We start from the raw sequence: 21,981 nt of genomic DNA, 5'->3' as shown, positions 1-21,981 counted from the left end.
AATTGAACTTAAAATGATAGATATATGGTGAGGCCAATATGATGTAAGATATATGAGAGGATGATGTTAACTTAGAGTCTTAGCCTTGAGTTAATGAGGGACAAGAAAACAATAGTTTGTGGGTGGTGTTGGTTTTATGGTGACATATTAAGCCGAGCTAAGGAGTTAAGGCTTTATTCTAAAATGAAATAAGTGAATATATGAGGGTGATTGCAAGGGAATTTTTTTTGTATGTAAATCTGTAATAGAGATCGGTGTGAGCTATGTTTACACTAATGACCCCTATTTATAGCCTTAAGTTTTAGCTAACTCACCTTAAACTATATTCCTTAATCTATGCCACGATCCCCATCTAAATATGGTTAAGCTTTATAAAGCTATTAAATTAAACAACTAAATAACTAAGCCCCAGACTATTCCGTCAAAGCTTCAATGATTTCCCTATATGAATCAAATTTAAGCTGGCAAATAGTTTTGATCTTGTTAATTGTTGAGAGCTTTATCCTCTCTAGCCCACACGTATACAAGCTTACTAGAGTAGGTTATATACGAACCTCCTTAAACTTCTAACAATCTTTAGTAACTTCACTCATTTATCCCACGTGTATCATATCTTCTAAAAAAATTATTCCTAAGCAATTCTACAACTACTAATATTACTACTCAATAATAATAAGAATAATTATAAAAATCTTTTCCTAACTTAATAATATGACCACATCGTATATGACTAAGCACATAATAATTTTAAATAATAAAAGTTATAAGAAGGACTTAATGCTAAAGCAAGACTTATTCATAGATTGCCACTAGTAAGATTTTAATTTTATGCTTAATTAATTACTAACCAACCCCATTACTTATATTACACACATATACAGTATGGAAGTAGCTTACAAGTAACTAACCCCAATTCATCAAATAAACCCAACAATTTCTTAATTAATAATTCATTTTAGTTTACTATAACATGCTACACGTGCATGCTTTTCATGCATAGCATAAAATCACTATAACTTTATTATCATAAATTTAAAGAAGGTCACTCTTTTACTAATTTATTAATCCATTCACTACTTCCACATCGAGATATAACTTCTTAAGACCTTTATTCCTTTTTCTATCAAGCGCACAGGGCGTGCCATATAACTCATGTCCTGCTGCAAGTTCAAGTTCTCGTATTTAAGCACATGTGTCGGATCAGGTACATACTTCCGTAACATGGAAATGTGGAAAACATTATGCGTTTCTGCTAATGTTGGCGGTAGGGCCAAACGGTAAGCTACCTGACCAACTCTGTCCAGTATTTCAAAAGGACCTATAAATCTTGGGCTTAACTTTCCCCTTTTTCCGAAACGCATAATCCTTTTCATAGGTGATACCTTCAAGAACACTAAGTCCCCTACAGAAAACTCAACCTCCCGTCTTTTCAGATCTGCATAACTTTTCTGTCTACTTTGGGCGGTGAGCATCCTTTGCCGTATCTTTTCAACTGCTTCTGAAGCTTCTCTTACTGCTTCTGGACCTAAATAGCGTCTTTCTCCAACTTCATCCCAGTGAAACGGTGACCTACATTTTCGTCCATACAACATCTCGTATGGTGCCATTCCGATTGTGGCTTGATAACTATTATTGTAGGAGAACTCCATTAGGGGTAGATACTTGCTCCATGAGCCAGTGAAGTCTAGTATACACGCTCGAAGCATATCCTCGAGTATTTGGATGGTGCGTTCAGATTGTCCATCTGTTTGGGGATGAAATGCTGTACTTAATTTCAATCGCGTCCCCATTGCCTTATGTAGACTCTCCTAGAACTTGGAGGTGAATACTGAACCTCTATCAGAGACTATCGTCTTTGGAACTCCATGCAGCCTCAATATCTCTTGCACGTACAGGTTAGCATACTGCTCTGCCTTGTAAGTAGACTTTACTGGAACAAAATGTGCTGACTTGGTGAGTCTGTCTATAATTACCCAAACTGAGTCGTGTTGCTTGGTTGTTCGGGGTAGTCCTGTCACAAAATCCATGGCTATATCTTCCCACTTCCATTCTGGTATTTCCAATGGTTGCAACATCCCTGCTGGTCTCTGATGTTCAGCCTTAACTTGTTGACAAGTGAGGCATCTAGCTACGAATTCAGCTACATCATTCTTCATCCCTGGCCACCAATACAAGGTTTTTAATTCATTTTACATTTTGGTTGACCCTGGATGCATTGAGTAGGGTGTAGTGTGTGCTTCCATCATGATCTTTCTTTTAAGCTCTATGTCGTTGGCTACACACACTCTTCCCTTATACCTTAGCATGCTGTCTGTACCTTCGGAGAAATCCTCTGCCTCCTTCTCTGGCATGCTTGCTCTTTTCTTCTGTAAGAACTCATCAACAATCTGTGCATCTTTAAGTTCTTGTAGCAGCGTCGAGACAATGGTTAGGTTAGCTAGCTTTTGTGTAATGATCTCTATACCACTTCTTTGGAGTTCTTGTTGTAGTGGCATTTCCATTTGTGCCAGTATTGCCAAGCTGGCATAACTGCGTCTACTTAGCGCGTCTGCTACTACGTTGGCCTTCCCCGGATGGTAGTGGATTTCACAATCATAGTCCTTAACAAGCTCTAGCCATCGCCTCTGCCTCATGTTGAGTTCCTTTTGCGTAAAGAAGTATTTCAGGCTCTTGTGGTCGGTATAAATTTCACATTTCTCCCCGTAGAGATAGTGCCTCCATATTTTTAGCGCAAAAACTACTGCTGCCAACTCCAGATCGTGTGTTGGGTACCTCTGTTCATACTCCTTAAGTTGTCTTGAGACATATGCTACTACTTTGTCATTCTGCATTAGCATGCATCCCAGCCCTTGTTTTGATGCGTCGCAGTACACCACAAACTTATCCTTGTTATTGGGAACACATAATACAGGGGCTGTTATTAGTTTGTCCTTAAGTGTTTGGAAACTATCCTCACACTTTTCTGACCAGACAAACTTCTGCGTCTTTCGAGTCAAGTTGGTTAGAGGAGTTGCGATCTTGGAAAATCCTTCAACGAAGCGTCTATAGTAACCAGCTAGACCCAAGAAGCTTCTTACTTCACTTGCAGTCTTAGGTGTTGGCCAGCTCTTGACCGCTTCGATCTTTGTAGGATCCACCTCGATTCCATCTTTGGAAACTATATGGCCTAGGAATGCCACCTTCTCTAACCAAAATTCACATTTCTTGAATTTGGCGTATAGTTGGTTCTCCTTAAGTCGGTTTAGAGTCATCCTCAGGTGTTCCTCATGTTCCTCCACAGTTTTGGAGTAGATAAGAATGTCATCAATGAATACAACAACAAACTTATCTAGGTATTCCTTGAACACCTTATTCATCATATCCATGAAGGCTGCTGGGGCGTTAGTTAGTCCGAAAGACATTACTAAGAACTCATAGTGTCCATACCGTGTTCTGAATGCTGTCTTGGGTATATCTTCCTTCCGGACCTTCAGCTGGTGATACCCAGATCTTAAATCTATCTTTGAGAACACAGCCGAGCCTTGCAATTGATCAAAGAGATCGTCAATCCTTGGCAGAGGGTACTTATTCTTGATGGTCACCTTGTTGAGCTCACGGTAGTCCACGCACATCCTCATACTTCCATCTTTCTTCTTGACGAAGAGTACCGGCGCACCCCAAGGTGAGTAACTCGGTCTAATGAACCCTTTGTCTAAGAGCTCATGTAGTTGTATTTTAAGCTCTTTTAGCTCATTAGGTGCCATTCTGTATGGGGCCTTTGAAATTGGATTAGTCCATGGGGCTAATTCGATGATGAACTCCACCTCTCTGTCTGGAGGTAGTCCCGGTAGATCTTCTGGAAAGACATCTGGAAATTCACAGACTATGTGCACGTTCTCCACATTTAGTTGCGTCTCTATTGCTCGATCCACTACGCTGGCCAAGAATGTCATGCATCCCGCCTTCATTAGCTGACTAGCTTTCAGGGAAGAGATTAATGGAGTCCTAAGGGCTAGCTTGTCGCCCTTGAATATAAACTGATCCCCAGCCTTTGTTTCAAAAACGAGCAGTTTCTTTCGGCAATTGATTGTCGCACCGTGACTAGATAGCCAATCCATCCCAAGTATAACATCATATTCCTTTATTCCCAGCTCTATTAGGTCGCCCATGAGTTCTTTGCTTTCGATTATGATAGGTACATCTCGCATTCTTCTTATTGATAACATGGTTTCTCCCGAGGGTAATTCCGTTACAATACCACATCTAAGTAGGTCACATGGCTTATCTATACTATCAATCAATCTAGTAGCTATATAAGAATGAGTAGCTCCAGAATCAAAGAGAACATTACAAGGCAATCCGTAAATAGAAACCTGACCTGAGACAACAGTGTTGCTTGTGGCCGCTTCTCCTCTGGTGAGAGCAAACACTCGAGCGGGAGCGGCTTGGTTCTCCTTCTTTTGTCCCTTTGGGCAATTTTTCTTCAGATGGCCTGGCTGCCCACAATTGTAGCACACCCCTGACTTCATCTTACACTCCCCAAGATGTTTTCTATTGCATTTGGGGGAAATTGGGAATTCTACATAGGACCTTTTCACCCCATTGTTGTTATTTTGGACCACTGCTTTCCCCTTTTTATCACGATCATTACCGTGATTTCCCTCGTGTTTTCTCTTATTCTCTTGATTTCCTCCATTGTTTCTTCGGGCTTCCCACTTAGCAGCATTCTCCTTCTTTATATCATTTTCGAGCAGCTCATCTTCGAGAGCTTTCTCTAACACCTCAGCATAAACTGTGTTGGTCCCCACCATGATTTTCACATCTTTTTTTATCATGGGGTTCATCCCCTTCAAAAACCTTTTGACCCGAAGGGCCTCGGTTGGTACGATCTCTTGCGCAAACTTTGCCAGACGGTCAAATTGCCTAGCATACTCCGTGACAGTGAGATTGTTCTGCCTCAGATTCATAAACTCATCTTCTTTTGCAGCCAGTATGGCGGCACTGTAGTACTTCCTGTTGAACACATCAACAAAGTCCAACCAGGTCATAGTTGTTATGTTGCCACTCTGTCTTACTACTTCCCACCAGATCCGTGCATCCTTTTTAAGTAGGCTGGCAGCACAGGATACTCTTTCCCTATCATTGAGGTCCATATATTCCAATATGGACTCCACTGAGCGCAACCACTCCTCAGCTTCAAGTGAGTCCGAGCTCCCATTGAATATTGGTGGTTGTTGTTTCCTGAATCGCTCGTACACAGGTTCAAAACGTTGTATTGGTTCTGGATTCATTGCAGCTGGTTGAAGAGCTAGGTTTCTAACGGGTGGATTTTGATTCCGGCGTAACTCCTCATTCTGAGCTCGTAGCCTTGAAATTTCTTGAGTTAGCTCCTCACGTATACGAGCGTTTTCTCGGAGTATCTCAGCTTGAGCATTGGGAGGTTGTTGTTGTTCGAGTGCTACTTCATCTACCGGTGCTACCGATTCTCCTTGTCTACCTCCCCTACCGCTTTGGCCTCCACGTCGGCCTCCGCATCGACCATCACCTCGGCCTTCGCCCCTTGCGGGTGCTGGAGCTGCATCCACGTGGATGTTTCTATTGCCGTTGATTCGAACTGATCTTCTTGGAGACATTATTTCCTAATGTTCCTTGTTTGTTTCTAAGAATTTCTAAAAGAAGATAAACTTAAATAAGATATCACTATTTTAAAAAAAAAAGCCCATACTTACATAACTACTTCACAAATAATTTCTATTTATTCAAAGATAAAATAAATAATCACATAAAATAATAAGACATACATTTTTTTTTTCAAGAGTCATATGGTGCTATCTAACATCAAGTTCTAAAATTTTACCCAAAAAAAGAAAAAAAAATTATTTTAAACTAACTTGAAAAAATTATTTCATATGGGTAGTACCTAAACTTGGATATTGGTACTAAGGTTTTTTTTTTTTTTTTTTTTTTTTTTAAAGTAAAATGCCAATTTAGAAATTACAAAAAAAAAATACACATAAAATGCAAGTATATATAATGGACTTACTTGGTGGCAAGCAGAAACTTTTTGGCTGATGTGTGTAACTCGTGAGAACGTTCGGGACCGATATTACTGTGGCTCTGATACCATTTGTAACGTCCCCGCTTCAAGCCTCCATTGGGTCCTTACACCCACGGAATGAATGGCTCTTATACACGAGTACGTCACTCTGGCTGCTTCATGGACTGACGACTGACCCTACAGACCAACACGAGTGCTTCCAGCGTGCTTTGTCCTCACTCGCATGCTTCCTTGGAAAACTTCCCAGGAGGTCACCCATCCTTAAATTACCCCAAGTCAAGCACGCTTAACTGTGGAGTTCTTTCGAGATGGGCTACCGAAAAACAAGATGCACCTTGTTGATATAGGTAGTACCAATCAATCCATTTAAGCCCTCTTCAACTGTGTAGTCCCATACCTACACAATCTCAGAATCATCCCACTTGACCATCCCCAGGCGGTGTGGGATTGCACAGCTTACCCGGTACTTCCCCTTACGGATGACGGGACTACTGACTGTCACAATCACCCTCCTTACGGGGTCCGACGTCCTCGTCGACCACACTTCCGGCTGGATCAAGGCTCTGATACCAAACTGTAACGCCCGTACTTTTATAAAAATATTAATTTTATTTACAAGCGTTAAACGCGGAAAATCGTAATGTCGCATTTTTATTTAATACTTGAAAATGTTTACAACTGGCCAGTTTTCGTAAAAAAAAAATAATAATTAATAACTAAAATAATTGCGACATAAGTTTAATAACATAAATAAATAAACAGAGCGCCCTAGACCGCCCGCAGTTATATGGCCCTCAGCGAGTTCACACACACAAGCGTCCAAAGTTCCACTCGCCACCGGCATTCTAGACTTTTAGTTACTTTGGTCTGCACATGGTGATTTAATAAGGGTGAGCTACTAAACTCAGTAAGGAAATGTGTGTTAGGTAGTCACATAAATAAAAATAAATCTTAATTAAAATGCACATGCACATATTTAGGCAGATAGCAAAAAAATAAACTTAATCATATCACTAGTCACTATTAACTAGGTTCTAGGCTAAATCACATAATAATGATTATCCCCGAGTCCAATTTTGGCAAATAAACTCGAGCTATTGGACTAAATGGCGGAGGGCTGGGTTCAGTAAAATCGTACCCACTACTAAATGGCCCCCTATCTCCCATATAGACCCAACAGTCAAGTATTTAACCATTATCTTTTCGGTCAAATCATGTCACATAAATTATAATCTGCCTAGTTTAAATAATGCCAAACTACTATACATTATTTAAATAACATAACAATCATAATTAAATAATGTGAATCTTATAAACACACTATTTACATACATACTTAAATAACATGAATCTTATAAACATATTATTTAAATATATATCTTTAGCAATGGCCATGCTCTAATACTGTAAACATACATAAATAACATGAATCTTATAAACATATTATTTAAATATATATTATACAGTACATTAAATAACAAACATTAAAGAGTCAGCCAGAAGACCTTAGTTAACTTCTCTTTTACTATTCCCACTCTTTCTATGAATGTTATTACATACAGAAAACTTATGTTTTTCTACTTAATTTCCTTACCTCGATTGTGGAGTCCTAGCCTTGATTGCAATGAAAGTGACCCTTGAGAAATAATTATCTTATGAAAAACCTAAATTTCATACTTATTAATTAGAAAATATTACAATGGTATATATAAATATATATATGAGAACTTGACTGTGAATCTATAAACCCAAAATCATAGAATGATATACCTTAATTAGCTTCCAATGAAATCTAGTTGGGCACCAAAACTTGAACTTAAAATGATAGATATATGGTGAGGCCAATATGATGTAAGATATATGAGAGAATGATCTTAACTTAGAGTCTTAGCCTTGAGTTAATGAGGGACAAGAAAACAATAGTTTGTGGGTGGTGTTGGTTTTATGGTGACATATTAAGCCGAGCTAAGGAGTTAAGGCTTTATTCTAAAATGAAATAAGTGAATATATGAGGGTGATTGCTAGGGAATTTTTTTTGTATGTAAATCTGTAATAGAGATCGGTGTGAGCTATGTTTACACTAATGACCCCTATTTATAGCCTTAAGTTTTAGCTAACTCACCTTAAACTATATCCCTTAATCTATGCCACGATCCCCATCTAAATATGGTTAAGCTTTATAAAGCTATTAAATTAAACAATTAAATAACTAAGCCCCAGACTATTCGGTCAAAGCTTCAATGATTTCCCTATATGAATCAAATTTAAGATGACAAATAGTTTTGATCTTGTTAATTGTTGAGAGCTTTATCCTCTCTAGCCCACACGTATACAAGCTTACTAGAGTAGGTTATATACGAACCTCCTTAAACTTCTAACAATCTTTAGTAACTTCACTCATTTATCCCACGTGTATCATATCTTCTAAAAAAATTATTCCTAAGCAATTCTACAACTACTAATATTACTACTCAATAATAATAAGAATAATTATAAAAATCTTTTCCTAACTTAATAATATGACCACATCGTATATGACTAAGCACATAATAATTTTAAATAATAAAAGTTATAAGAAGGACTTAATGGTAAAGCAAGACTTATTCATAGATTGCCACTAGTAAGATTTTAATTTTATGCTTAATTAATTACTAACCAACCCCATTACTTATATTACACACATATACAGTATGGAAGTAGCTTACAAGTAACTAACCCCAATTCATCAAATAAACCCAACAATTTCTTAATTAATAATTCATTTTAGTTTACTATAACATGCTACACGTGCATGCTTTTCATGCATAGCATAAAATCACTATAACTTTATTATCATAAATTTAAAGAAGGTCACTCTTTTACTAATTTATTAATCCATTCACTACTTCCACATCGAGATATCTAGACTATTCTAATAATAATCAAATATTTTAGTTATTACAATCTACCCTCCTTAAAGAAATTTCGTCCTCGAAATTTACTTACTTGAGAATAACTCTGGGTACTGATTCTGCATGTCCTTTTCCAACTCCCATGTCGCTTCTCTATCAGAACTATCACTCCACAGGATTTTGACTAAGGGTATAGTCTTATTTCTTAAGACCTTTATTCCTTTTTCTATCATGCGCACAGGGCGTGCCATATAACTCATGTCCTGCTGCAAGTTCAAGTTCTCGTATTTAAGCACATGTGTCGGATCAGGTACATACTTCCGTAACATGGAAATGTGGAAAACATTATGCGTTTCTGCTAATGTTGGCGGTAGGGCCAAACGGTAAGCTACCTGACCAACTCTGTCCAGTATTTCAAAAGGACCTATAAATCTTGGGCTTAACTTTCCTCTTTTTCCGAAACGCATAATCCTTTTCATAGGTGATACCTTCAAGAACACTAAGTCCCCTACAGAAAACTCAACCTCCCGTCTTTTCAGATCTGCATAACTTTTCTGTCTACTTTGGGCGGTGAGCATCCTTTGCCGTATCTTTTCAACTGCTTCTGAAGCTTCTCTTACTGCTTCTGGACCTAAATAGCGTCTTTCTCCAACTTCATCCCAGTGAAGCGGTGACCTACATTTTCGTCCATACAACATCTCGTATGGTGCCATTCCGATTGTGGCTTGATAACTATTATTGTAGGAGAACTCCATTAGGGGTAGATACTTGCTCCATGAGCCAGTGAAGTCTAGTATACACGCTCGAAGCATATCCTCGAGTATTTGGATGGTGCGTTCAGATTGTCCATCTGTTTGGGGATGAAATGCTGTACTTAATTTCAATCGCGTCCCCATTGCCTTATGTAGACTCTCCTAGAACTTGGAGGTGAATACTGAACCTCTATCAGAGACTATCGTCTTTGGAACTCCATGCAGCCTCAATATCTCTTGCACGTACAGGTTAGCATACTGCTCTGCCTTGTAAGTAGACTTTACTGGAACAAAGTGTGCTGACTTGGTGAGTCTGTCTATAATTACCCAAACTGAGTCGTGTTGCTTGGTTGTTCGGGGTAGTCCTATCACAAAATCCATGGCTATATCTTCCCACTTCCATTCTGGTATTTCCAATGGTTGCAACATCCCTGCTGGTCTCTGATGTTCAACCTTAACTTGTTGACAAGTGAGGCATCTAGCTACGAATTCAGCTACATCCTTCTTCATCCCTGGCCACCAATACAAGGTTTTTAAGTCATTTTACATTTTGGTTGACCCTGGATGCATTGAGTAGGGTGTAGTGTGTGCTTCCATCATGATCTTTCTTTTAAGCTCTATGTCGTTGGCTACACACACTCTTCCCTTATACCTTAGCATGCTGTCTGTACCTTCGGAGAAATCCTCTGCCTCCTTCTCTGGCATGCCTGCTCTTTTCTTCTGTAAGAACTCATCAACAATCTGTGCATCTTTAAGTTCTTGTAGCAGCGTCGAGACAATGGTTAGGTTAGCTAGCTTTTGTGTAATGATCTCTATACCACTTCTTTGGAGTTCTTGTTGTAGTGGCATTTCCATTTGTGCCAGTATTGCCAAGCTGGCATAACTGCGTCTACTTAGCGCGTCTGCTACTACGTTGGCCTTCCCCGGATGGTAGTCGATTTCACAATCATAGTCCTTAACAAGCTCTAGCCATCGCCTCTGCCTCATGTTGAGTTCCTTTTGCGTAAAGAAGTATTTCAGGCTCTTGTGGTCGGTATAAATTTCACATTTCTCCCCGTAGAGATAGTGCCTCCATATTTTTAGCGCAAAAACTACTGCTGCCAACTCCAGATCGTGTGTTGGGTACCTCTGTTCATACTCCTTAAGTTGTCTTGAGACATATGCTACTACTTTGTCATTCTGCATTAGCACGCATCCCAGCCCTTGTTTTGATGCATCGCAGTACACCACAAACTTATCCTTGTGATTGGGAACACATAATACAGGGGCTGTTATTAGTTTGTCCTTAAGTGTTTGGAAACTATCCTCACACTTTTCTGACCAGACAAACTTCTGCGTCTTTCGAGTCAAGTTGGTTAGAGGAGTTGCGATCTTGGAAAATCCTTCAACGAAGCGTCTATAGTAACTTTCGCCTCAGACCCAAGAAGCTTCTTACTTCACTTGCAGTCTTAGGTGTTGGCCAGCTCTTGACTGCTTCGATCTTTGTAGGATCCACCTCGATTCCATCTTTGGAAACTATATGGCCTAGGAATGCCACCTTCTCTAACCAAAATTCACATTTCTTGAATTTGGCGTATAGTTGGTTCTCCTTAAGTCGGTTTAGAGTCATCCTCAGGTGTTCCTCATGTTCCTCCACAGTTTTGGAGTAGATAAGAATGTCATCAATGAATACAACAACAAACTTATCTAGGTACTCCTTGAACACCCTATTCATCATATCCATGAAGGCTGCTGGGGCGTTAGTTAGTCCGAAAGACATTACTAAGAACTCATGGTGTCCATACCGTGTTCTGAATGCTGTCTTGGGTATATCTTCCTTCCGGACCTTCAGCTGGTGATACCCAGATCTTAAATCTATCTTTGAGAACACAGCCGAGCCTTGCAATTGATCAAAGAGATCGTCAATCCTTGGCAGAGGGTACTTATTCTTGATGGTCACCTTGTTGAGCTCACGGTAGTCCACGCACATCCTCATACTTCCATCTTTCTTCTTGACGAAGAGTACCGGCGCACCCCAAGGTGAGTAACTCGGTCTAATGAACCCTTTGTCTAAGAGCTCATGTAGTTGTATTTTAAGCTCTTTTAGCTCATTAGGTGCCATTCTGTATGGAGCCTTTGAAATTGGATTAGTCCATGGGGCTAATTCGATGATGAACTCCACCTCTCTGTCTAGAGGTAGTCCCGGTAGATCTTCTAGAAAGACATCTGGAAATTCACAGACTATGTGCACGTTCTCCACATTTAGTTGCGTCTCTATTGCTCGATCCACTACGCTGGCCAAGAATGTCATGCATCCCGCCTTCATTAGCTGACTAGCTTTCAGGGAAGAGATTAATGGAGTCCTAAGGGCTAGCTTGTTGCCCTTGAATATAAACCGATCCCCAGCCTTTGTTTCAAAAACGATCAGTTTCTTTCGGCAATTGATTGTCGCACCGTGACTAGATAGCCAATCCATCCCAAGTATAACATCATATTCCTTTATTCCCAGCTCTATTAGGTCGCCCATGAGTTCTTTGCTTTCGATTATGATAGGTACATCTCGCATTCTTCTTATTGATAACATGGTTTCTCCCGAGGGTAATTCCGTTACAATACCACATCTAAGTAGGTCACATGGCTTATCTATACTATCAATCAATCTAGTAGCTATATAAGAATGAGTAGCTCCAGAATCAAAGAGAACATTACAAGGGAATCCGTAAATAGAAACCTGACCTGAGACAACAGTGTTGCTTGTGGCCGCTTCTCCTCTGGTGAGAGCAAACACTCGAGCGGGAGCGGCTTGGTTCTCATTCTTTTGTCCCTTTGGGCAATTTTTCTTCAGATGGCCTGGCTGCCCACAATTGTAGCACACCCCTGACTTCATCTTACACTCCCCAAGATGTTTTCTATTGCATGTGGGGCAAATTGGGAATTCTACATAGGACCTTTTCACCACATTGTTGTTATTTTGGACCACTGTTTTCCCCTTTTTATCACGATCATTACCGTGATTTCCCTCGTGTTTTCTCTTATTCTCTTGATTTCCTCCATTGTTTCTTCGGGCTTCCCACTTAGCAGCATTCTCCTTCTTTATATCATTTTCGAGCAGCTCAGCTTCGAGAGCTTTCTCTAACACCTCAGCATAAACTGTGTTGGTCCCCACCATGATTTTCACATCTTTTTTTATCATGGGGTTCATCCCCTTCAAAAACCTTTTGACCCGAAGGGCCTCGGTTGGTACGATCTCTTGCGCAAACTTTGCCAGACGGTCAAATTGCCTAGCATACTCCGTGACAGTGAGATTGTTCTGCCTCAGATTCATAAACTCATCTTCTTTTGCAGCCAGTATGGCGGCACTGTAGTACTTCCTGTTGAACACATCAACAAAGTCCAACCAGGTCATAGTTGTTATGTTGCCACTCTGTCTTACTACTTCCCACCAGATCCGTGCATCCTTTTTAAGTAGGCTGGCAGCACAGGATACTCTTTCCCTATCATTGAGGTCCATATATTCCAATATGGACTCCACTGAGCGCAACCATTCCTCAGCTTCAAGTGAGTCTGAGCTCCCATTGAATATTGGTGGTTGTTGTTTCCTGAATCGCTCGTACACAGGTTCAAAACGTTGTATTGGTTCTGGATTCATTGCAGCTGGTTGAAGAGCTAGGTTTCTAACGAGTGGATTTTGATTCCGGCGTAACTCCTCATTCTGAGCTCGTAGCCTTGAAATTTCTTGAGTTAGCTCCTCACGTATACGAGCGTTTTCTCGGAGTATCTCAGCTTGAGCATTGGGAGGCTCTTGTTGTTCGAGTGCTACTTCATCTACCGGTGCTACCGATGCTCCTTGTCTACCTCCCCTACCGCTTTGGCCTCCACGTCGGCCTCCGCGTCGACCATCACCTCGGCCTCCGCCCCTTGCGGGTGCTGGAACATGGATGTTTCTATTGCCGTTCATTCGAACTGATCTTCTTGGAGACATTATTTCCTAATGTTCCTTGTTTGTTTCTAAGAATTTCTAAAAGAAGATAAACTTAAATAAGATATCACTATTTTCAAAAAAAAAAAAGCCCATACTTACATAACTAGTTCACAAATAATTTCTATTTATTCAAAGATAAAATAAATAATCACATAAAATAATAAGACATACATTTTTTTTTTGCAAGAGTCATATGGTGCTATCTAACATCAAGTTCTAAAATTTCACCCAAAAAAAAAAAAAATTATTTTAAACTAACTTGAAAAAATTATTTCATATGGGTAGTACCTAAACTTGGATATTGGTACTAAGGTTTTTTTTTTTTTCAAAGTAAAATGCCAATTTAGAAATTACAAAAAAAAAATACACATAAAATGCAAGCATATATAATGGACTTACTTGGTGGCAAGTAGAAACTTTTTGGCTGATGTGTGTAACTCGTGAGAACGTTCGGGACCGATATAACTGTGGCTCTGATACCATTTGTAACGTCCCCACTTCAAGCCTCCATTGGGTCCTTACACCCACGGAATGAATGGCTCTTATACACGAGTACGTCACTCTGGCTGCTTCATGGACTGACGACTGACCCTACAGACCAACATGAGTGCTTCCAGCGTGCTTTGTCTTCCTTGAAAAACTTCCCAGGAGGTCACCCATCCTTAAATTACCCCAAGTCAAGCACGCTTAACTGTGGAGTTCTTTCGAGATGGGCTACCGAAAAACAAGATGCACCTTGTTTATATAGGTAGTACCAATCAATCCATTTAAGCCCTCTTCAACTGTGTAGTCCCATACCTACACAATCTCAGAATCATCCCACTTGACCATCCCGAGGCGGTGTGGGATTGCACAGCTTACCCGGTACTTCCCCTTACGGATGACGGGACTACTGACTGTCACAATCACCCCCCTTACGGGGTCCGACGTCCTCGTCGACCACACTTCCGGCTGGGTCAAGGCTCTGATACCAAACTGTAACGCCCGTACTTTTATAAAAATATTAATTTTATTTACAAGCGTTAAACGCGGAAAATCGTAATGTCGCATTTTTATTTAATACTTGAAAATGTTCACAACTGGCCAGTTTTCGTAAAAAAAAAAAATAATAATTAATAACTAAAATAATTGCGATATAAGTTTAATAACATAAATAAATAAACAGAGCGCCCTAGACCGCCCGTAGTTATATGGCCCTCAGCGAGTTCACACACACAAGCGTCCAAAGTTCCACTCGCCACCGGCATTCTGGACTTTTAGTTACTTTGGTCTGCACATGGTGATTTAATAAGGGTGAGCTACTAAACTCAGTAAGGAAATGTGTGTCAGGTAGTCACATAAATAAAAATAAATCTTAATTAAAATGCACATGCACATATTTAGGCAGATAGCAAAAAAATAAACTTAATCATATCACTAGTCACTAATAACTAGGTTCTAGGCTAAATCACATAATAATGATTACGCCCGAGTCCAATTTTGGCAAATAAACTCGAGCTATTGGACTAAATGGTAGAGGGCTGGGTTCAGTAAAATCGTACCCACTACTAAATGGCCCCCTATCTACCATATAGACCCAACAGTCAAGTATTTAACCATTATTTTTTCGGTCAAATCATGTCACATAAATTATAATCTGCCTAATTTAAATAATGCCAAACTACTATACATTATTTAAATAACATAACAATCATAATTAAATAATGTGAATCTTATAAACACACTATTTACATACATACTTAAATAACATGAATCTTATAAATATATTATTTAAATATATATCTTTAGCAATGGCCATGCTCTAATACTGTAAACATACATAAATAACATGAATCTTATAAACATATTATTTAAATATATATTATACAGTACATTAAATAACAAACATTAAAGAGTCAGGCAGAAGACCTTAGTTAACTTCTCTTTTACTATTCCCACTCTTTCTATGAATGTTATTACATACAGAAAACTTATGTTTTTCTACTTAATTTCCTTACCTCGATTGTGGAGTCCTAGCCTTGATTGCAATGAAAGTGACCCTTGAGAAATAATTATCTTATGAAAAACCTAAATTTCATACTTATTAATTAGAACATATTACAATGGTATATATAAATATATATATGAGAACTTGACTGTGAATCTATAAACCCAAAATCATAGAATGATATACCTTAATTAGCTTCCAATGAGATCTAGTTGGGCACCAAAACTTGAACTTAAAATGATAGATATATGGTGAGGCCAATATGATGTAAGATATATGAGAGGATGATGTTAACTTAGAGTCTTAGCCTTGAGTTAATGAGGGACAAGAAAACAATAGTTTGTGGGTGGTGTTGGTTTTATGGTGACATATTAAGCCGAGCTAAGGAGTTAAGGCTTTATTCTAAAATGAAATAAGTGAATATATGAGGGTGATTGCTAGGGAATTTTTTTTGTATGTAAATCTGTAATAGAGATCGGTGTGAGCTATGTTTACACTAATGACCCCTATTTATAGCCTTAAGTTTTAGCTAACTCACCTTAAACTATATCCCTTAATCTATGCCACGATCCCCATCTAAATATGGTTAAGCTTTATAAAGCTATTAAATTAAACAATTAAATAACTAAGCCCCAGACTATTCGGTCAAAGCTTCAATGATTTCCCTATATGAATCAAATTTAAGCTGACAAATAGTTTTGATCTTGTTAATTGTTGAGAGCTTTATCCTCTCTAGCCCACACGTATACAAGCTTACTAGAGTAGGTTATATACGAACCTCCTTAAACTTCTAACAATCTTTAGTAACTTCACTCATTTATCCCACGTGTATCATATCTTCTAAAAAAATTATTCCTAAGCAATTGTACAACTACTAATATTACTACTAAATAATAATAAGAATAATTATAAAAATCTTTTCCTAACTTAATAATATGACCACATCGTATATGACTAAGCACGTAATAATTTTAAATAATAAAAGTTATAAGAAGGACTTAATGCTAAAGCAAGACTTATTCATAGATTGCCACTAGTAAGATTTTAATTTTATGCTTAATTAATTACTAACCAACCCCATTACTTATATTACACACATATACAGTATGGAAGTAGCTTACAAGTAACTAACCCCAATTCATCAAATAAACCCAACAATTTCTTAATTAATAATTCATTTTAGTTTACTATAACATGCTACACGTGCATGCTTTTCATGCATAGCATAAAATCACTATAACTTTATTATCATAAATTTAAAGAAGGTCACTCTTTTACTAATTTATTAATCCATTCACTACTTCCACATCGAGATGTCTAGACTATTCTAATAATAATCAAATATTTTGGTTATTACATCTCAGTATATAGAATGCTCTATATGTTCCACAATATAGACACGTCATTAGTTATCCATTGTTATAACCCTAATGTGATCAATGATCCTCTTCCTTGAACACAACCTTTTCTCCACCATTACTCTTCCTTAATCACAAAATCATTAATAATGTTAAATTCCTCTCTCTATATGTCTACTCTTTTGGGATACTGGATTCTATACCTTTGGCAACTACTTCTTGGTTATTCAGGAAGTAACACTAGTAGTTAAGGCAATTTGGAACGGTGCCACAAATGTATAGAACTTTCATTAGACTGAATAAGTACCTTTCCTGCAACTTTAACATTTAGTCCCTTTCTGGTAGACCTAGAGACTTCAGATAGGTTTTTACACTTCTCCAAAATCACTATTCCACACCCAGAGTAATCACCATCTTATCAGCAGACTTTCTAACATAAAAGCAAGTCTTAAAATCTGATGTTGTAACACCCTAACTAGTTTAGGCGTATTACGTGATTTTTAAACGTACTGTGCAGCTCGTTGCTAATCAACGAGGTTTATGGAAAAACGTGATTAATTAAAATTTTGCTTTTTCATTAAACTTATAAACCATTTTACCAAAAAGTCTCGGGATCCCGATTTATAAAAATATTTACAAACGTTTTTACTATTCAACTTTTACATCAAAATGAGGTCATCTAACGACCGTTACAAAAATCTCAGCCGTGCTGTCCCGAGGATCGTACGCTCCAGGCCTAACCGCCCCGACATGTACAATCCCATAAGCTCGCTCACGGTCCATCAGCAACTGCCTTGCCTTTACCTACACATGCACGTAAACTGTGAGTCGACAGACTCAGTAAGAAAAGCATAATAATATCATACATAAAACTGACTGCCGTGTCCAACACGATACTGAGTCCCGCTACTGCCATGTCCAACATGGTACTGAGCACTACTGCCATGTCCAACATGGTACTGAGTTTTGAACGTTCAGGGGACGGCACTATTGACAAGTATCCTCCTGATCGGTCGAACCGGTCATACTCCGGCTGCTGGTCATACTCCAGCCTGTACCGACGGGATAGGTCAATAGCACTGAACCACCAACCAGTGTCAGCCTGATCGGTCGAACCGGTCATACTCCGGCTGCTGGTCATACTCCAGCCTGTACCGACGTGACAGGGTTGGGTGGTTCGAAGCCTAAATACATATCTAATGTAAACTAACAGGCTTCCTACATGCACGCTAAACATGTAAACTACATATGCATACTGTTATACTAATCTTACCTGGATTCCGATTTCAGGTGTGCCGGTCAACCTGACTGGAACTGAAGCTGAACGGCGGATTACTGGCTCCTAAACCATAAAAATCACAATGCTATAAGTGACACGCTAAATCACTTCCCGGGGACTAAAACTCGAAACTAAAAGTTTCCCTATCGATAAAAAGCATGGCAATACCCCTAAAAACCCAAAAACGAGGAAAACTAGGGTTCGGAAAAATCCCCCATCCGGAAGTCCGGTTGCCCAACCGGAATTCCGGTTCTGGGAAAATCTGAACCCCCATCCGGAATTCCGGATGCTCAACCGGAATTCCGGTTCCTCGCAGGCAGCAACCAAAAATTCCCATAACTTGACCAATTCGAACCCAAATGGTCCCAAACTTTCCAGACCTCCTACATAGGTCCCAAATGACCATTCTAGAGCATCAAACCTACCCAGAAATCCCACATGCAAAATTCACCATTAAAGCTCAAGCTTTGAGTTTCAAACTCAAGCTTGAGCAAAACCAACTAACTAAGCAATCCACTAGCTTAATTCACCTTAAACTAGCATAGAATTACCTCAGAAAACAAACAACAACATCCAGTAATTACACAGAAACTAAACATAGCATTTTCTCACAAAAATCATCAATTTTCACATATAATTTAAAAGCTTGAACAACCTAGCTACTCATGCTTCAAATAACTCATTTATCATCAAAAATCATGCTTGAATCAACCTAAATAAACAACAAAACACAGCAGTAACAACATTCCACAATCACATGCATTTACACAACTTTTCACTTGAAATCTCAATAAAACTAAATAGAAAAAAGCAAGACAAGATTTACCTTGAAGAAAATACACTTTGATCTTGCTAAAACACTAGAAATCACCCACAAAATCCCAGCCTTGAACCCTCCAATCTCAGCCGAAAGAGAGGAAAAGAGAGAGAGAGCTTTTCTAATTTTTTAAACTTTTTAAAATTGGCTAAGTGTAAAAATGAGAGAAAAGGATTTTCAAGCTTAAAGTATCATTTTATTTAAATCTATTTCAGCCAAAAAGATTAATTAGAAACAAACATTTAATTCATTTATTAACTCATATAAGACAAAGTACTAATGGGGCAAAAAGACCATTTTGCCCCTTCACCATAAAATCACATAATTCAAACTAACGGGGGTATTTTCGGGACATTCTAAATTCCCGGCCATTCCCGACATTCCCAATGTCTAAACCCGTCCCCAAAATACTAACATACTAAGTTGTGATTTCTACTGAGCCAAACGCCGCGTTCCAAAATACCGGACACCGGAAATGCGAAATATAAAAACTGCTGATGACATAAATATGCATATCTGAATTCCATAAATATCCATGATAAATTATTTAAATAGCTATAAATAATTTCCTGATTAACATAAATAACTGCTAATTTCCAAATTAACTAAGCGGGCTTTACAACTATCCCCCCCTTAAAAGGATTTCGTCCCCGAAATCTAACCTGAATAACTCTGGATATTGAGCTCGCATATCTGATTCTAGCTCCCAGGTGGCTTCTTCCACCTTACTGTTTCTCCAGAGAACCTTGACCAACGCTATGGTCTTATTCCGAAGGACTTTATCCTTTCTATCCAGATCTCAGACCGGGCCGTTCCTCATAGGACATATCTGACTGAAGCTGAAGGCTCTCATAACTGATTATATGAGAGGGGTCTGAAACGTATTTTCTCAACATTGAGACATGAAATACGTTGTGCACCGCCGATAAAGTGGAGGCAATGCTAACCGATATGCCACTTGACCTATCTTCTCGAGAATCTCGAAAGGTCCTGTAAATCTAGGGCATAACTTGCCTCTTTTCCCGAAACGTTTAATCCCCTTCATCGGAGATACTCGCAAAAACACATGGTCCCCTACTCGAACTCAACATCTCGACGTTTCGGACCGCGTAACTCTTCTGTCTGCTCTGGGAGGCAAGCATTCTAGCTTTAATCTTCTCTATTGCCTCATTGGTCCGCTGAACTGACTCCGGACCTAGGTATTTCCTCTCCCCTGTCTCATCCCAGTGGATAGGGGATCTGCACTTCCTACCGTACAACAGTTCATAGGGTGCCATCCCTATCGTACTCTGATAACTGTTGTTATAAGAGAACTCTACTAACGGTAGGTATTTATTCCATGAACCCTCAAAGTCCATAACACAGGCTCTCAGCATGTCCTCCAATATCTGAATTGTCCTTTCGGACTGACCATCTGTCTGAGGATGGAATGCTGTACTGAATTTTAGTTTCGTACCCATTGCCCGTTGCAAACTCTGCCAAAATTTGGAGGTGAATTTCGGATCCCTGTCCGAAACTATAGACTTCGCACCCCGTGAAGTCTCACTATCTCTCCCGACGTATAACTCGCCAACCGATCCACCGTAAACGTTGTTCTAACCGTAAAATGAGCAGATTTCGTAAATCGATCCACCACTACCCAGATGGAGTCATACATACCCGTGGTCCTAGGTAACCCGACCACAAAATCCATCGTAATGTCCTCCCATTTCCACTCTGGTAGGGTTAGAGGCTGCAACAACCCTGCTGGTCTCTGATGTTCAGCCTTGATCTGCTGACACGTGAGGCATCTCGATACGAATTCTACCAAATTCTTCTTCATACCGTTCCACCAGAAGTACGGTTTCAAGTCTTGGTACATCTTGGTGGTGCCGGGATGCAGAGAATATGGAGTAGAATGAGCCTCCTCAAATATCTCGTTCCTCAAGTCCACACTGTTCGGGACGCAAACCCTGGCTTTATACAAAAGCATCCCACTATCTGACACTGAAAAGTCCTTGGCTTGACCAGCCAATACCTCATCTCGGATCTTCACTAACTCCGGATCTGTCGTCTGAGCAACTTTTATTCTTTCTAACAGATCAGATTGCAGCGTTAAGTTGTGTAGCTGACCTACCACAAACTCAATGCTGGACCTGACCATATCCTCTGCTAGCTGAGGTGAGATCTGAACCATGCTAGCTACCTGCCCGGGACCCTTTCTACTCAGGGCATCGGCCACTACATTGGCTTTTCCGGGATGATAGAGGATCTCGCAATCATAATCCTTCACTAACTCCAACCAACGCCTTTGTCTCATGTTCAAATCTTTCTGAGTAAAGAAATACTTGAGACTTTTATGGTCGGTATAGATCTCGCACTTCTCACCATACAAGTAATGCCGCCAAATCTTCAGTGCAAAAACCACTGCGGCCAATTCTAAATCATGAGTCGGGTATCGCTGTTCATAATCCTTTAACTGACGGGAGGCGTAAGCGATAACCCGATCGGCTTGCATCAATACGCACCCCAAACCCTGTTTGGATGCGTCACAATAGACCACGAACTTCTCCTTGTCCGAAGGCAAAGCTAGCACCGGAGCAGTAATCAATCTCTGTTTCAGCTCCTGAAAACTAGCTTCGCATTTATCTGTCCAGATAAATCGCTGATTCTTCTTTGTAAGCTCGGTTAGGGGCATTGAAATTTTGGAGAACCCCTCCACGAACCTACGGTAATACCCAGCTAACCCCAAGAAGCTTCTGATCTCTGTCACTGTCTTCGGTCTCGGCCAATCCCTGACGGATTCAATCTTCCCGGGATCCACCTTGATCCCATCTTTACTCACAATGTGCCCTAGGAAGGACACCTGAGACAATCAGAACTCACATTTCTTGAACTTGGCGTAGAGTCTATGTTCTCG

The 21,981-nt window shown here is 39.5% G+C and overlaps 2 protein-coding genes across 2 annotated transcripts; both read right to left on the bottom strand.

Annotated features, from left to right (window-relative positions):
* Positions 1 to 2,189: 2,189 nt before the first annotated feature.
* Positions 2,190 to 5,612, bottom strand: LOC133031435 (uncharacterized). Its single transcript, XM_061104933.1, has 2 exons — positions 2,742 to 5,612; positions 2,190 to 2,642 (listed from the first exon to the last, which is right to left on the bottom strand). The coding sequence occupies exons 1-2, from the start codon at positions 5,610 to 5,612 to the stop codon at positions 2,190 to 2,192; spliced, it is 3,324 nt and encodes a 1,107-aa protein (XP_060960916.1).
* Positions 5,613 to 11,076: 5,464 nt separating this feature from the next.
* On the bottom strand, positions 11,077 to 13,641 carry LOC133031434 (uncharacterized). Its single transcript, XM_061104932.1, has one exon. The coding sequence runs from the start codon at positions 13,639 to 13,641 to the stop codon at positions 11,077 to 11,079; it is 2,565 nt and encodes an 854-aa protein (XP_060960915.1).
* Positions 13,642 to 21,981: the final 8,340 nt, after the last annotated feature.

Source organism: Cannabis sativa, chromosome 9, assembly GCF_029168945.1.
Source record: "Cannabis sativa cultivar Pink pepper isolate KNU-18-1 chromosome 9, ASM2916894v1, whole genome shotgun sequence".
In the NCBI taxonomy this organism is placed as follows: Eukaryota; Viridiplantae; Streptophyta; class Magnoliopsida; order Rosales; family Cannabaceae; genus Cannabis; species Cannabis sativa.
Note: the sequence above shows the minus strand (reverse complement) of the source record. Positions and strands in the feature narration are given on the sequence as shown.

Excerpts from the sequence above, each read along its gene's own strand:
- LOC133031435 (XM_061104933.1), bottom strand. The coding sequence starts at position 5,612 with ATGTCTCCAAGAAGATCAGTTCGAATCAACGGCAATAGAAACATCCAC. Across the intron at positions 2,643-2,741 it reads ACGATCTGGAGTTGGCAGCA|GAACTCAACATGAGGCAGAG; the intron begins GTAGTTTTTGCG and ends TTTACGCAAAAG.
- LOC133031434 (XM_061104932.1), bottom strand. The coding sequence starts at position 13,641 with ATGTCTCCAAGAAGATCAGTTCGAATGAACGGCAATAGAAACATCCAT.